The following is a 14,980-nucleotide window of genomic DNA, read 5'->3' as shown; positions in this document are numbered from 1 at the left end:
ATCTATATTATATATCTGTGTAATAAGCCAGTGGTGTTTCCTAGCATGGTGAAATTGTTTTTCATAAATTTTTTATTGAGGTGTAATTGGCAAACTAGCATGGTGAAATTTATTTTAAATTAAAAAATTTTTTTAAATTTAAATTTTAGTTACAGCTCTTTTAAGGAAGCTTAAGCAGCAATCCAGGGAAAGTGTTGAAGAAAAACGACCTCGATTATTAAAAGCCCTGAAAGAGGTAGGCTAAATTTCTTTGCTGATTTTGCCCTAAAGGGTAATTGCAAGTATACTTTTAAGCATTTTAAAAATACAGTTTAATTTCTCACTAATTATTAAGGGTCAAGAAATGGTAAAAATCCTGCTTCAATTAAGCAATAATGACATTACAAAATACTCTGATTATGATATGTAATCTTATGGGAAGCATTATTTGCTTTGATCTTAGAAGGCAGATAAAGAATTATTGCGTTCAGTAAATTAGGTAAGAGCTCTAAGAAAAATGGAGGTAAGTCATAATTAATGGCAGTAGTTTTCCTTTGTCCTTTGGATTGAAAGATTTTCTATGAGCTGAAGTGCTACTGCCTTAGGAGCAGTTTGCATTTTCTTTATGTAACAAAACTCTTTTTGTCTGTTCTACTTCATGATGGTAAGAGCTGGGTGTGCTGGCACAGAAAGGGAGAGAGTTTTGTTTTCTGTTGTTTTTTCCTCTGTATTTTGGATGCGTGAAAGAACTGTGGGAGAAAGATATATCATCATGACTATGTCTTCTTTTAGGTATGCTTTGTTTTTGAAATCTCAAGGGATAAATTTTTTTGACAATATTTGATTAATAGTTCCTTGAACAGTTATAGTCTTTGATGTTTAGCTTCTAATTTGTGAAATAAAAACGTTCTCTATAGATCTCATATGATGACATATTATTTCAAATTTAGTAAACCTATCACTTTATAGAAAAAAAGTTTGTATTGCAGTGGGTGATTTTATTAGACCATTATGAGCCTACACAATAATCATTTTGGAAGTTACTGTTTTTTTTTATAACACTTCTAAAGTTATTAAGTATTTTTACAATACTACTTATTATTATGCGAAATGGAATTATTGATGCAAATTTAAATGCCTGTCAGTTTCAGATATGTTCTTATGTGATTAAAACGTTCTTGTAAAATCTAGAGTGGTGTGAGTTTTCCTTTGTAGATATGTGTAGTAATGTCTGCTATTGTAATGTAATTTTAAGTAATAACCATATATATTTTTTGGTTCTTTCTCCAACTCCATACATTGAAATTATTTCCTATTCCTGTCTATAGACCTTTAATGATAACAGATTTTTTTAAAGCAAAATATTAAGTAGGTATAAGAGCTGTTAATGAAGGTGTGCATTCAATAATTATTCATATTTCATTTCTCAGCTAGGTGACTTTTATTTAGAACTTCACTGGGATTTTCAAAGCTGGGGTAAGAGTGTGCTATATTTTACTATAAAATATGTACGTATGCAGAAATGCAAGTGCAAAAATAACTATTATATAGAAATGTTAACATAACAAATATTACCCTAAGGAAATTAAAATATTTTTCATCATGTTGAATGTAATGGTTATAAAGCCCTATAGTAATACTTAATTATCCTAACCTGATTAGTAACTTTCATAATTATTATTTTTAAGATTAAAAATTCTCTTTTTTTTAAATAAAATGCCGGTTCAAATATTATAATAATTTAATATAAGGAATTTTCAGAGGGAAGAGAAGAATAATTATGGGATTATTAGATTACTGAATTTAGGGAAGTTTGACATATAGTATTTAGATCCCTGAATGTGAAGAATTTGGTTAACATTAATTGATTTTGTATGTTTTGTCATCTTTCAATCACATTTGCTGCTTTTATTGCATACTTTATAGCCACTGTTTTAACATACTATTTGGTTGCACACTCTTCCACTTATTTATGAAAGACGTTAATTCCTAGATATTTTACAGTCATTTATTGATTTACCTTGGCAAGGTAAGTTTTCTCTCCTCCCCATTTTAAACATGAGTCTACTTAGGGAGAAAACTTTGGTGTCCAAATAGGAAGTTTGATCCTAGTGACCTTTACTTTACTAAGTAAACAACTATCCAAACCACTAACTTTTGGGTTAAATATTTTTTTAATGTAATCTATATATAGGTTTGAATATAGTATGCTTATGTGTGTTTTTTAAAGCATCTGAATTAATCTTTATGATATTAAGGATATTTGAATGCTTATTATCACCAAAATAATCATAAAAATAGATCATAATCATAAAAATAAATCAGATATTGATAACTCTAGAAACCACTGTTAATGTTTCATATGAATATTTCAAACTCTTTTCAATGCTTACAAACGTGTGTGTATGTACATATATATAAATATAAATGTATATGTGTATATGTATCCTCAGCATTAGTTTTTTTTAATGGGATCATACTATTATATCATTATGCATTTTGTCACGTTTACTTAATATATCATAGGTATCTCACATTTTAGTTCATGAGGAAGTACTTCATTTTTTTTTTAACAGCTGCATAATACTGTACAGCATGGGTGATTAAGGTTTTTCTAGTGTTTAATCTCTAAATGTAAAATTTTAATCCCTAAATATAATCAGTTTTTTCTAACATTGTTAACAACTGTAGTTCATCAGGCTAGTTTTGGCTCCATCAAAATCACACATGAGCGAGTTCCCTGGTGGCCTAGTGGTTAGGACTCTGGACTTTCACTGCTGTGTCCCGGGTTCAATCCCTGACTGGGGAACTGAGATCCTACAAGCCTCATGTCACAGCCAAAAAAAAAAGATCACACATGATTTTGTTTTGTTAACTCTCGTAGTCCTTTATGCTCTATAAATTATTCAGAAGTCCCAGTGTTCTAGAATACTGAGAGAAAAAAAGGTTTGTAATAGCACTGTATAATAAAAGAGGTCTAAGTTAGATTGGTCTAAAGCCTGAGTACTGTTTTTTCACACGGTTTTTTTCTGTCTGTAAAGACCCCAGTCATTCTTGGAGATCCTAAACTGAGGTTGTCCCTTGAGTGTACTGGCTCTTTAATTGATTGTCTTAGTAGTTGTTAGTGGTTTGAATTCTAAGATAGTCACTTTATGTTGCTGAGCAAAATGTTCTAAAATATTTTAAAAGTGACATTTCAGTTACATGAAGAAATAGAAATGGATGTAATTACTCCAGAAATTGTGCATATGATCTGTAGTTATAAACACATTATAAATGTTGCATAATCAAGTTCATTATGCAACCACTGAGGTACTTGTTTAAAGTATTGCTTCTTTGAGAACTTGACTTTGATGCAAAAAAGTCAGCCCATCTGTTTCATTGTTGATAAAGGTTTTTACTGATTTCATGTCAAATTATTAGCACCTGATGGTTAGATGTCATCTATAATTTTAAAAACTAAACTCATTGGCTAGATTTAGCTTAGACACTTTGGATTAAAAAAATTGGATAATCTCTATTATTAGATTTGATTATCAAGCTTTTTTCCAGAGTTTAGGCATGGTTCCTCCCCTTGTTAAAGCCCCTAATATTTAAAAAAAAAAAAAAAAAAAGGCAACCTAGAAATAAGAGGAAGTTAAGAAATATTGAGGTCCGGCGTTAAGTTTAATTTAGAGGTTGTGGAGCTCACAAACTCTACTCTTTCTCCTTCAGTATTTGGCTGAAAATAGCCTCAGACTTGGTTAATAGCAAGTCTGGAGGTGACTGAATTATTCCAGCTTGAGTTTTTAGGTATGGAAAAGCTTTAAATTGGAATCAGAAGTACTGGCTCCTAACTGTTTGACATGGCAAATCACATAACTTTCCTGAGTTTCAGTTTCTTCATTTTAAAAATGGGGATAATAATAACTGCCCCACCTATTTCAAGCCTTTGTTTTGGTGTAGATGAAATGAAATCATGTTTTTGAAGGAAGCCCTTCAGATACTGTAAAGTGTTAAATAATTTTATAATCACTACAAATTTAACATTATGTGTATATAGCATGTTTCAACAGAAAAACTAATAGTTTTTTTTTCTTTATCTCATAATCTACAGAATATCCATCTTGTATTTGGGACTGTTTTTTGCATATTATAGATGGAAAACATTCAACCTAGGAACTCTTCTTAAAATCAGGGAGTAAGTGATAGCAAAACCAAAATTAAAATTTTGAGACTTTCCATTTTTCAGTTCAGAGGATTATGCTGCCTTTGGAGTACTGTGTTAGACTCTCAGATTATGCTGAGGTAACTTAAGATACAGACAGCCTAATTGTTCAGTTTACATTGGGGAAGAAAAAGTCATCACAGAATTGGGAAAATGAAAATTGCTTTATTTTTGGAATGCATTAAAATCTTTTTTTCTCAATGATATCTTTTTTTTTTTTAACTTTTGCTTTTCAAACCCTAAGCTTCTTAATTTTTTTCTACATTCCCCTCTTCCTCCTTTTCTGATTTTTGATAAATGGGTATTGGTATGTGATTCTAAGTTTTGTTTTTATAGGTTACCGTACTACTTCAAAAGATGTAATAAGTTAAATTTAAATTGTTAGGATGCTGTCTTCTTGTAATCGTCTTTTTCATGCTACACCAAATATTTAAGGACAGAAAAACTGGATCTCAATAAGCATGAAAGAGGAGCTTTGATCATTTACGTAGATTTATGCCATTATTAATCTTCTTAACTTCTATTGTTTCATATAAGGAAAAGTTTTATTGGAAAATGATTTCTTATGTTCTTTGACCAGGGTAACTCTTAGTTGATATTCCCTCTGGGCAGTAAAATTTTCTTGCTTTTATAAAATAAGTCTAGAAAACTGTCTTCAATGCTGGAAATCATTTTGGATTAAATGACCTCTAAGGATTTAAAAAAGACATTTTTATATTTGGTATACCTTTAATGTTAGTGAGCAAATATTGATGCTTTTGAAAAAGTTAACTAAAAAACTAGCCCTTAATTTTCTCCAAAGTCTTTGTTTCTTTCTAACCCAGGTTGATTTATCACCCATTTTTAAAACACAGAGTTTTGTAAAATATACATATAATATATCTTACATAGATACACACACCCACGTACATACACATGTACATGTGATGTAATCTTTAATTTCAAGAATTTTGAGTTTCACATTTTTTTCTTTTTTTGGTATGTGGTAGTTTAATTATATAGCCTGTTATGTAGATTTATTTATCCATAGAATAACTTATATTTCCTCAAAATATAGCCGATAATAAATAATAAAAAAACTATGAGAATATAGCTTGTGATATGAATGTAAGCAACACTGGAATGTAGAAATCTATAAGTCAATAGTATGATTGCATTTTATGGATTTTGAAACTGAGCTACAGTGAGCTTAAGTAACCAACATATTTGGGATTCAGACTCAAATTCGACTATCTAGCTCTAAAAGTGTCTTTTTCTATTACACATATTACTTTTCTGGTATTTAATCCAATTATATTTAGAGGATCAGATGGAATCCAGGCTTATCTGGTTACCCATTCAGGAGGGTTTAGTTACCACAGGGCATCGTTTTCTAACTTACAGTAATATCCTACAATATATACCCAAGAGTGGCATTATATCAACTCTGCTACACTTACATGTGTTTGGTGGGTGGTGGTGGTGAACTATACAGCAATTACAATTAAATAGTAGGTATTTGAAGTTCCTCAAAATTGCTTTGTATATTATTTTTAAGTGGAAAATACTATTTTAAAGGAAATTATTACAATTTTGGTGAAATAGTAAAATGTTTACATTACTCTTCTTCTAATTAAAAAAATTTGTAATCTCTCTGAACTTCAGGTGGTTATTTTTTGCCTTTTCTTTTTACAAATACAGTGCCTTTACTTTCCCGAATTCTGCCTTCTGATGCATGTAAAATATACAAACAAGGTATCAATATCAGGTAAGGTGATTTGATTTTTTTCTGAGTAACAGATAATTGAGATTTAGAGATAGCTTTTCTTTTTGTAGTAATAGCTTATACTTGGATGTAGTATTTTATAACATGTTGTAATATATTCACAATATTTTATCTCCTTTGAGATACTACAGATAAGGAACCAAAGGCATAAAATCTTGACTAAAACAAAGGTATTATTATTTAACTACAGACTATCTGGAAGGCAAGTAGAGTGAAGATCATGATATAACACTAAGAAGATTTAAGATGGTTATTTCCCTCTTCCTAGCTTTGTAGGGAATAAGGGACACATAAGGAGGACATAACTATTGTCCTGTTTTTCCTCCATCCCTCTCCAACCCTTCCCTCCCCTGTCTACCCATCCATGCTTCTAGCCATTCATCTGTTCAGTCATCTATCAATTCTAGTGAACACTTTAAGGCTAATTTTAGTTTTCTTCTGTTTCCTTTTAAAACTAAGATTGATGTTTGGATCTCACAGGGAATCTATTTATTTTATTTATTTCAGGATTTTATCATTATCTCTTTAGCTTTCTGTTAATATAGGTATATTTACAAGTTATATATATCTAAGCTATATATAATGCTGGTGAATATGCCAACTTTTTAGTATATTCATACCTATTAGTATATTTATATATACATAAAATTTTACATGTCTGTATCTTATAAAAATCCAGAATATTTTAATTTGAATATGTAAGGGTCTAGAACTAGAGATGTCTTAAAAGGTTATCTCATATAAACTCTTCATTTTATAGATTAGAACATTCTGACAAGTGAAGTGATTTTTATGAGCATATTGCAAATTAATCACTGAGCCAGGACCTCTCTGACTTCCTGTCAGATCATATCATGTCACAAGGCAGAAATTTTAAAAAATCAACTCTTTATGAGATTTATTGTTCAATATGTTGAATTATAATGAAGAGATAACCTTTAGATGGAAGTAAGTTCTAGGGTCATTATTCTCCAGCAAAATTCTATTAAGGTAGAAGTTTCTGTGATTTTGTTTTTAAAAATAACCTCCTCAGATGTTTCTGATGATGAAAGTGTTCATGCACATTAAATTCATGGTCATTATAGAAACCTTGGAAAATACAGAAAAGTATAGATTAGAAAACTAGGAAAGGATTTGATAATGATGTAGATTTAATTCAGTAGCCTATTGTTAGCAATATATTATGGTTATTAAAAAATTATCAGTTTAAAAATGCTTAATATAGGTGCTTGCCAAAGTTAGTACATAACTTGGGAGAATAGTATTATCTTCCATGTGCTACTTTAACTAAAGGTTAGTTTTAGTTCTGTTTGATTCTTAAACTTAGGAGAGAAGGAGCTTCTTTCTTTTAAAAAATTGTTTCACATTTATATATGACTTTTAAAAGTAAATGACATGATGCATATTACCTAATAAATATAGATGATAAAAAAACCACAACATGGTTAAGATAGAGACATGAGAATAAGAGGCTGAGAGAGAATAATTGTGTCAAAGAATGTAGTTTAAGGGAAGCTACTGCAGTTTAGCAAGACTGAAACCTGGGACTTACTAGCAGCCGAGGTTGAGGGAGAAATGTGACAGGTTCAAAGTGCTAGTTATCAAACAAAGTTTACTAGATTAATGGAGAAGCTGCATTTTAGGATGTATGACAAAGGTTTTTTGCATAGATGAAGAATTATTTTAAAGAAAAAGAAGTTTGTTAACATTAAATAAAAACTTTCAAATTTAAACATCAGGAGATGATTAGTTCTTTTAAACATCACTTCAAATGAATTTTACTTGTATCTCCTGACAGTTGTGATAATTTAAAATATCTTCTTTGGGAATTCCTTGGTGTTCCAGTGGTTAGGACTCCACGCATTCACTGCCAAGGGCACGGGTTCCATCCCTGGTCGGGAAACTAAGATTCTGCAGGCCGTGTGGCCAAAAAAAAAAAAAGTATCTTCTTTGTTGTCAAAGAGAAATTAATACTTTAGTAGAAATAGGAAAGTGTGGGCAACTTTATTGTTGAGAATACTAACAAATATTTTCACTGTTAATAATTTTGAGGTTACATATAACCACTGACTAAAATAATCATTGCAAACTTTCCAGTCAGGCTCTTCCTATTTCGAGTAGGCCCTATTTCCTTTTCACTGTTACTTGGGCATTTTTCAAGTTTTTATCTGAAACAGAACGTGTTCTACTCAAATCTTTGCATTTGTATAAAGAATTTTTTGTTCTTCATGGTGAATTACATGGCAAAATTAAAAGTATTTAGGCTTATAAGCTGAAAGCCAAGGACTAGTTAATACATTAAAATATCATTGTGATAAATTATATAAAAAATTATATTATAAATTATATCATTATGATAAATTAGATTTAAGGGCTCAAATGTTGCCAGTGTCAGTCTGTCTTTGTCTCTCTGTACATCTCTTCTCTCACATTTCCTATCCCCACCCCTTGCAACCCACTACTACTCTCACCCAGGATGGGCAAGAAGGGAATGGAGGCAAAAGACTGTTCTGGCCCTTTTCTTCTTTTTTTGGTGGGGTATAGAGTTCCCTGGTAGCTGAAGCTTGGAGTCCAAATAGGCCATGCATGTAAAATGATCTGTTCCTTTTTTGCGACTTCAGTAGCCTGCATCTTATAGAGGTGGAGGATAAGCCCCTTTTACTGGCATTATTTTCTCTTACGCCACATGTACAAGCAATAACAGGATATGTTTAGTAGTACAGGCACCAGTAGTACAGTAGCAGGCTACTGGAAGTGGACCAGGGGCTAGAATTCAACTGTAAAGCAGCAGGTAGTGTTCAGTCATATAGGAGTTGGTGACTTGGTTTTCTTTTTAGGACTTCTTATTCGGTTCTGAGGGGTGTGTATATTTTATATGGCTCAGAAAAGAGCCTCTTATACATAGGATAACCATATTTCCCTGTTCACCTCTGTTGTCCTGGTAAAATTATTAACAGTATCACCTTCACCTTTAAAAACTACTAGTTTTGGTGATAAATTATATGTAACCCTAGTTATTCTTTTGCATGCGAAATATGCTCCATTTTTCAGCTTCTCCTACAAAGCCTTGTGCAAGATTGAAGCACTTCAGGGTACTTGTGAACTTTTCCATTCCATTATTCTCCCAAATTTCAGCAAGTAGTGATTTGTAGATTTTATTTGAGACCAACCCACTGGGTCGACCATGCCAGGTCTTGGTTATAATGAGCACAACAAACATACAAGTGTGTGAGTCCATGAATATTTGCCATAGGAACGATCCATAATGTTTTCAGGCTGTGGAGATGTTGGAAAATAAAATGCTGGGAAAAAGAATGCTAATCTGAATCTGGGAAGTCAAGCAGAAAGGCCAAGAATTTAGAGTAAGTTAAATGGTTTATCGAGTTGAAGGATGAAGCAAGGTTTGGTACCAAGCATAAGCATAGATGCAGATCATAAGGACAAGACTGTGGACACACAGTCCTTAGTCTAAGAATGTGGTCTGTCCATGGCTATACCTCTCTTATATACAGTTGACCTTTGAACAATACCGTTTTGAACTACTTGGGCCCACTTATACGTAGATCTTTTTCAAGAAATACGTACTACAGTACTACATGATCCAAGGTTGGTTGAATCTGAGGATGTGGAAATGTGCATATGGAGGGCCGACTAAAGTAAAGTTACATGTGGAGGGGATGTGGGTCAGCTCCCCAAACCCTGGTGTTCAAGGGTCAGCTGTACTCTGCTGAGCTAGCAACTTGGTCTTGAAAGTATCAGAGAATGTTAGACAGGTCTGCTTTCCTTTTCTGCCCTTCCCCCTTGAAGTAACTTTTATGGAGTAGCTACAGTATAGGAAATGGTAGAGAATAAGGGTACAGTTAGAGAAATGCATCAACAATGGGGAAACAACCTTTTTCTTGCTGGATTAATGAAGTATATATTCAGAAAAATGAAATATAGATAAAATTGAATATATATTTAAATATTCTTTTGGTGTTTTTTAATGAGATATTTTAAATTTAGCTTTTATCTATAAATTTGATTTTGAAATATGGTATTAGCATCTTGGTTTGAGTTTAGAAGGAGCAAAACTTGTTTAATTAATATGAAGTTTTATTGAAATTTTATTTGTCAGAATTTCTCATCTATCCATCTTTCACAGGCTTGACACTACTCTCATAGACTTTACTGACATGAAGTGCCAACGAGGGGATTTAAGCTTCATTTTCAACGGGGATGCGGCACCCTCTGAATCTTTTGTAGTATTAGACAATGAACAAAAAGTTTATCAGCGAATACACCATGAGGTGAGCATGTTGTCTTATCAGTATTCCTGTAAATGGTTTAAAAATGTCTGTGTAGGGATTTCCCCTGTGGTCCAGTGGTTAAGACTCCGCCTTCCAATGCAAGGGGTGAGGGTTCGATCCCTAGTTGGGGAACTAAGATCCCACATGCCACGGGGTGCGGCTAAAAAAATAAAAGAAGTCTGTGTATGCAACCAAGCCTCGGTGTAATTGTTTTAAAAGGCGTAAGGCATAATTGAGATGGTTCATTCCTAAAGCTTTGATTTTCTTACCTCTTGCTTTTTAAAAAAGTTTTATCATCTGTTCTCTATCCTGACTAATCCACTGAGTCTGTTTGCTCTTAATTCACTGATGATCTCCTAGTTAAATAAACCCTAACTTCTCATAGTTCTCATTTGTTGAACCTGTTCTGGCCCTGTCCCCATTTATCTTCCTATCTTAGTTTCTTTTATTGTTGTGAACCATCTCTACCTCTTTAATATGAACACCTCTCTTGGCTTTCTGTCTGTACCGTTTTACTTTTCCCAACTCTTTGGCCACCTTTCTTTTCTCCGTCTTTTCACTCTTAAAGTACAAAATTATACCCCTTCTAAACACCATATCTAAACACCATGTGAATTGCCTTCACAACGACCTTTGAGAGACCATATTCACCATGATCTTATATCTGTTGTTCCCTGAATGCTTATAAACCAAAGAAAAAGCTTTTCTAGTATCTATATATATATATCACTGATAGCCTTACAAATGTTTTTAGGTCAATATTTTGTTTTGTCACTGTGGCTTTTATTTTTCACCATTTCCTTTCCTTACGTTTACCATATCTTGTGACCCCTTCCTCAACATCTCTTAGATTAGACCCTCCTACTGTCATATCTGTTGATATTTAGTTACCTTGTATGTGTACTATTGAAATAAATAGTTTCCTAACTGGCACTGAGCAAGGAAGAGTTGGATTCGAAGAGAAGAAAAAAAGACATTCCTTGTGGGGGAAACAGGATGAGTAAAGTCAGGAAAGTAGGACTAAGAATGGTTTATTTGGGAAACAGAAAAGCAATCTATCTGACTGCAGTGAAGGTTTCTCTTACTGAGCATAGGAACATGATTTATGGAAGGCCTTAACAGCCAGATAAAATAATTTAGGATCTGTTATAGTTGGCAATAGAGAGTCATAGATTCTTAAACAAGGGATTGATTTGATCAAAAAGTAATTTAAATGAATTAATCTTATATATAATAGTTTTTTGACTTTTCCTCCTTCCCTCTCTTCCTCAAACATTTTATCAAGGACCTAATAAATGCTAGACACTGCTAGGTGCTATGGATAGTGGCATTGTATTAATAGTATACAGTTTGTCTCCTGGTATCTGCGGGGATTGATTCTAGGAATCCCCAAGGATACCAAAATCCACAGATGCTCAAGTCCCTTATATAAAATGGTGTAGTATTTGCATATAAGCTACACACATCCTCCAATATACTTTAATTCATCTCTAGATTACTTATAATACTTAATACAATGTAAAGCCTAGGTAAATAGTTGTAAATACAGTGTAAATACCTTGTAACTAGTTGCCTGTGTGGCAAATTTAAGTTTTGCTTTCTGGAACTTTCTGGAATTTTTTTTTCTCCAAATATTTTTGATCCCTGGTTGGTTGAATCTGCAGATGCGGAACCTGCAGTTATGGAGGGCAAACTGTATATCAATTACTATCATATATTAAGCATTAAATGCCAGCATACTGGAACTATAAATACTTTAAAGCTCTTTTATTAAATCCTTAAAATAACCTGTCTAAATAGTACCATCTCTATTTTATAGATGAAAATATTGAGGCTTATAAATGTTAAAAGATATCGCTAAGATCACACAGCTAGTATGCAAGATGGATTGGAAAAGGGAGAGAATGGAAGGGGGGAAAATATGTGTTTTTATGGTTATAGGCATACTTCGCTTCATTGCACGTCACAGATATTGCATTTTTTACAAATTGAAGATCTGTGGCAACCCTGTGTTGAGCAAGTCTATTGGTGCCATTTTTCCAACAGCATTTGCTTACTTTGTGTCTCTGTGTCACATTTTGGTAATTCTCGAAATATTTTGACTCCTCTACCAGCAAACAGATTATGACTTGCTGAAGGTTCAGATGATGATTAGCATTTTTTAGCAATAAAGTTTTGTGTTTTTTTTTTAGTTTATTTTTTGGCTGCTTTGGGTCTTCGTTGCTGTGTGTGGGCTTTCTCTAGTTGCGGCAAGCCAGGGCTACTCTTTGTTGCCAGTGCATGGGCTTCTCATTGCAGTGACTTCTCTTGTTGCGGAGTGCGGTCTCTAGGCACACGAGCTTCAGTAGTTGTGGCACACGGGCTCAGTAGTTGTGGCTCAACGGGTCTAGAGCACAGGCTCAGTAGTTGTGGCGCACGGGCTTGGTTGCTCTGCAGCATGTGGCATCTTCCTGGACCAGGGATCAAACCTGTGTCCCCTGCATTGGCAGGCAGATCTTAACCACTGTGCCACCAGGGAAGTCCCAGCAATAAAGTATTTTTAAATTAAGGTACGTACCTTGTTTTTTTAAGCATGATGCTATTGCACACTGAACAGACTACAATACAGAGTAAATGATGGTGGTGCCACAGATAGAATTGGGGCATTTGGAAAAGGAAACAGGTTTGGGGTTTTAGATGACCTTCATATTGGATCTGTTGCTAAAATCAGTGTATTTGTTTCAACCTTCTCTTTATATAGACTTCTCTGAAGTATTTGCTATTATCGGTAACTCAGTTCTTAAAATTTGCATTTCCTTGTGACTTGACCTTGATCATTAGATGTTCTTTTCCCATATCTCCTTCTTACTCTCTTTTGCCTGTTTCCTTTTCTCTGCTCACTTCTTGAATATTGATATGCGCTTGATGTTCTCATTTTTACAAATTGCCAGAATAATCTCTTCCATTCCCACAGCTCTCACTACTTCTTATCAGTTGATAGTTCACAAGTATATATTTGTAACTCAGATCTTCTGAGCGGGGACCTATCTATTTAAATGCCTAATGGATAGCCTGTGTGTCTCCTAGGTACCTCAAAACTTAGCTTATTTAAGACTTAACTCATTATTTTCCCTTTAAGGTGCCCGTTCTCCCATTTTCTTTCCTTTGGTGATTGATATCATTGAGAAAAATTGGAGGTTTTTTTTGACATCTTTTCTTGTATTCTCACGTTTCCTAATTAGAGAACATGTGTGGTTATTCTTGTCTCCCTCATGTCTTATAATTATCCCTTTTTTATTCATACTGTTATTGCCATAATTTAGGTATTCATTATGTCAACTGGACTGTCACAAAAGTCTCATAAATGATCTTCCTGGCCCCCTTCTTGTCTGCTTTTAAATTATTTCACATATTGGAGATAGGTTGAACATTGAAAACAAATTCATGACATTTGTCTTCCTTAAAGACACTTTAAAAGTTCCCTATTGCCTGAAGAATGAAATCCAAGTTCCTTAGCATGCCATGGTTCCTTCTGTGACCTGGCTTTTGTTCATTTTTCCAGCCTTTTTCTTACCCTGTTATCATAGATACCTTCATGCTGAACTCTTTGCAATTTTTTCCAGGCTATTTAGTGTTTCATTCCTTTGTTCATATTGTTTCCAATTCTGGGGATACCCTTCTTCTTGTACCCTCACCCTGGTGGGGCACCTACTTAGTGTTACTTCCTCATCTGCCAAGTGACCATTGTTTTGATGTTCTCACTAATGTGGTACCATAGAGCTTCTAATGCTGTTTTTGTCTATATGGCTTTCTTCTTTCTTCTAAGCTTCTCAGAGGTTTGGGGTTCTTTTAGTTGTAGTCTCTGGTACCTAATACAGCATCAGTACATTCTAGTTAGAGTTTGGCAGAATCTTTCTGTAAAGGGAGAGAGTCAGTATTTTAGATATTTAAATATATTTGCAGGTCATATGGTCTCTGTCACAACTGCTCACCTCTGCTGTTATTAACATAAAAGCCACCAGAGACAATATATAAATGAATGAGTATGGCTGTATTCTAATAAAATTTTACTTGAAAAACAGATGGTGGACTGGATTTGACTGCTGGCCACAGTCTGCTGACCCTTATTCTAGACTCTCATATATGTACTAAATAATTCGAATTCTTATGTTTTAAATAACAACAGGATAGCTAACTGGGCAATAGATGAGTTGGAAAGATAGTACTAAAAGAGAAGCCAGAGATTAAGGCTAGTAGTGTAAGTATTAGCTGATGTTATAGTATCAATGAGATCACCAGTGGTCTGGTATTTAGGGTATATGTGTGTGTATTTTATGTCTAAAAGAATACAGAAATGCTAGATTTTGAGCAATAATCCTCAGGGCCGGGAATACTTGTTTTTTATCCTAATATGTATACATAAGTAATAATTGTTCATTAAATGTTTGTTGAATGAATGTAATTAACAACAGGTCTTTTTCAATGATGTGGTTAGGAGATAGTCTATGATTTACAGAAGAGTTATGTTTCAAAAGTTTATTTGAAATTGGGATGTTTGAAACTTAAGGCAAATTTCTTCATAGGTAGTGTTGTATATAGTGTTGTTCCCAAGCTAGTACATAAAATCCTAATTGATTTGTAATATATTTACATCATGATGGTTAACAGTTCTGTACAATCTATGCCAGTCAAAATTTCTCTTTAGGAAATTGTGTTCAGAATTAGTTTGGGTTACCAGGAATACATTTTCACCTGTTACAG

At 33.4% G+C, this 14,980-nt stretch overlaps 1 protein-coding gene across 1 annotated transcript in view; it reads left to right on the top strand.

Moving 5' to 3' along the window:
• The window catches only part of ANKRD13C (ankyrin repeat domain 13C), a 79,143-nt gene that overhangs the window by 39,226 nt on the left and 24,937 nt on the right, over positions 1–14,980 (top strand). Inside the window, exons 4-7 of the mRNA XM_067726547.1 lie at positions 150–235; positions 1,410–1,455; positions 5,867–5,933; positions 10,096–10,240. Coding sequence (XP_067582648.1) covers positions 150–235; positions 1,410–1,455; positions 5,867–5,933; positions 10,096–10,240 — 344 coding nt within the window. The remainder of the gene's footprint in view (positions 1–149; positions 236–1,409; positions 1,456–5,866; positions 5,934–10,095; positions 10,241–14,980) is intronic.

This window comes from Pseudorca crassidens, chromosome 2 (genome assembly GCF_039906515.1).
Source record: "Pseudorca crassidens isolate mPseCra1 chromosome 2, mPseCra1.hap1, whole genome shotgun sequence".
Classification (NCBI taxonomy): Eukaryota; Metazoa; Chordata; class Mammalia; order Artiodactyla; family Delphinidae; genus Pseudorca; species Pseudorca crassidens.
This window is presented reverse-complemented; position numbering and strand designations above follow the sequence as displayed.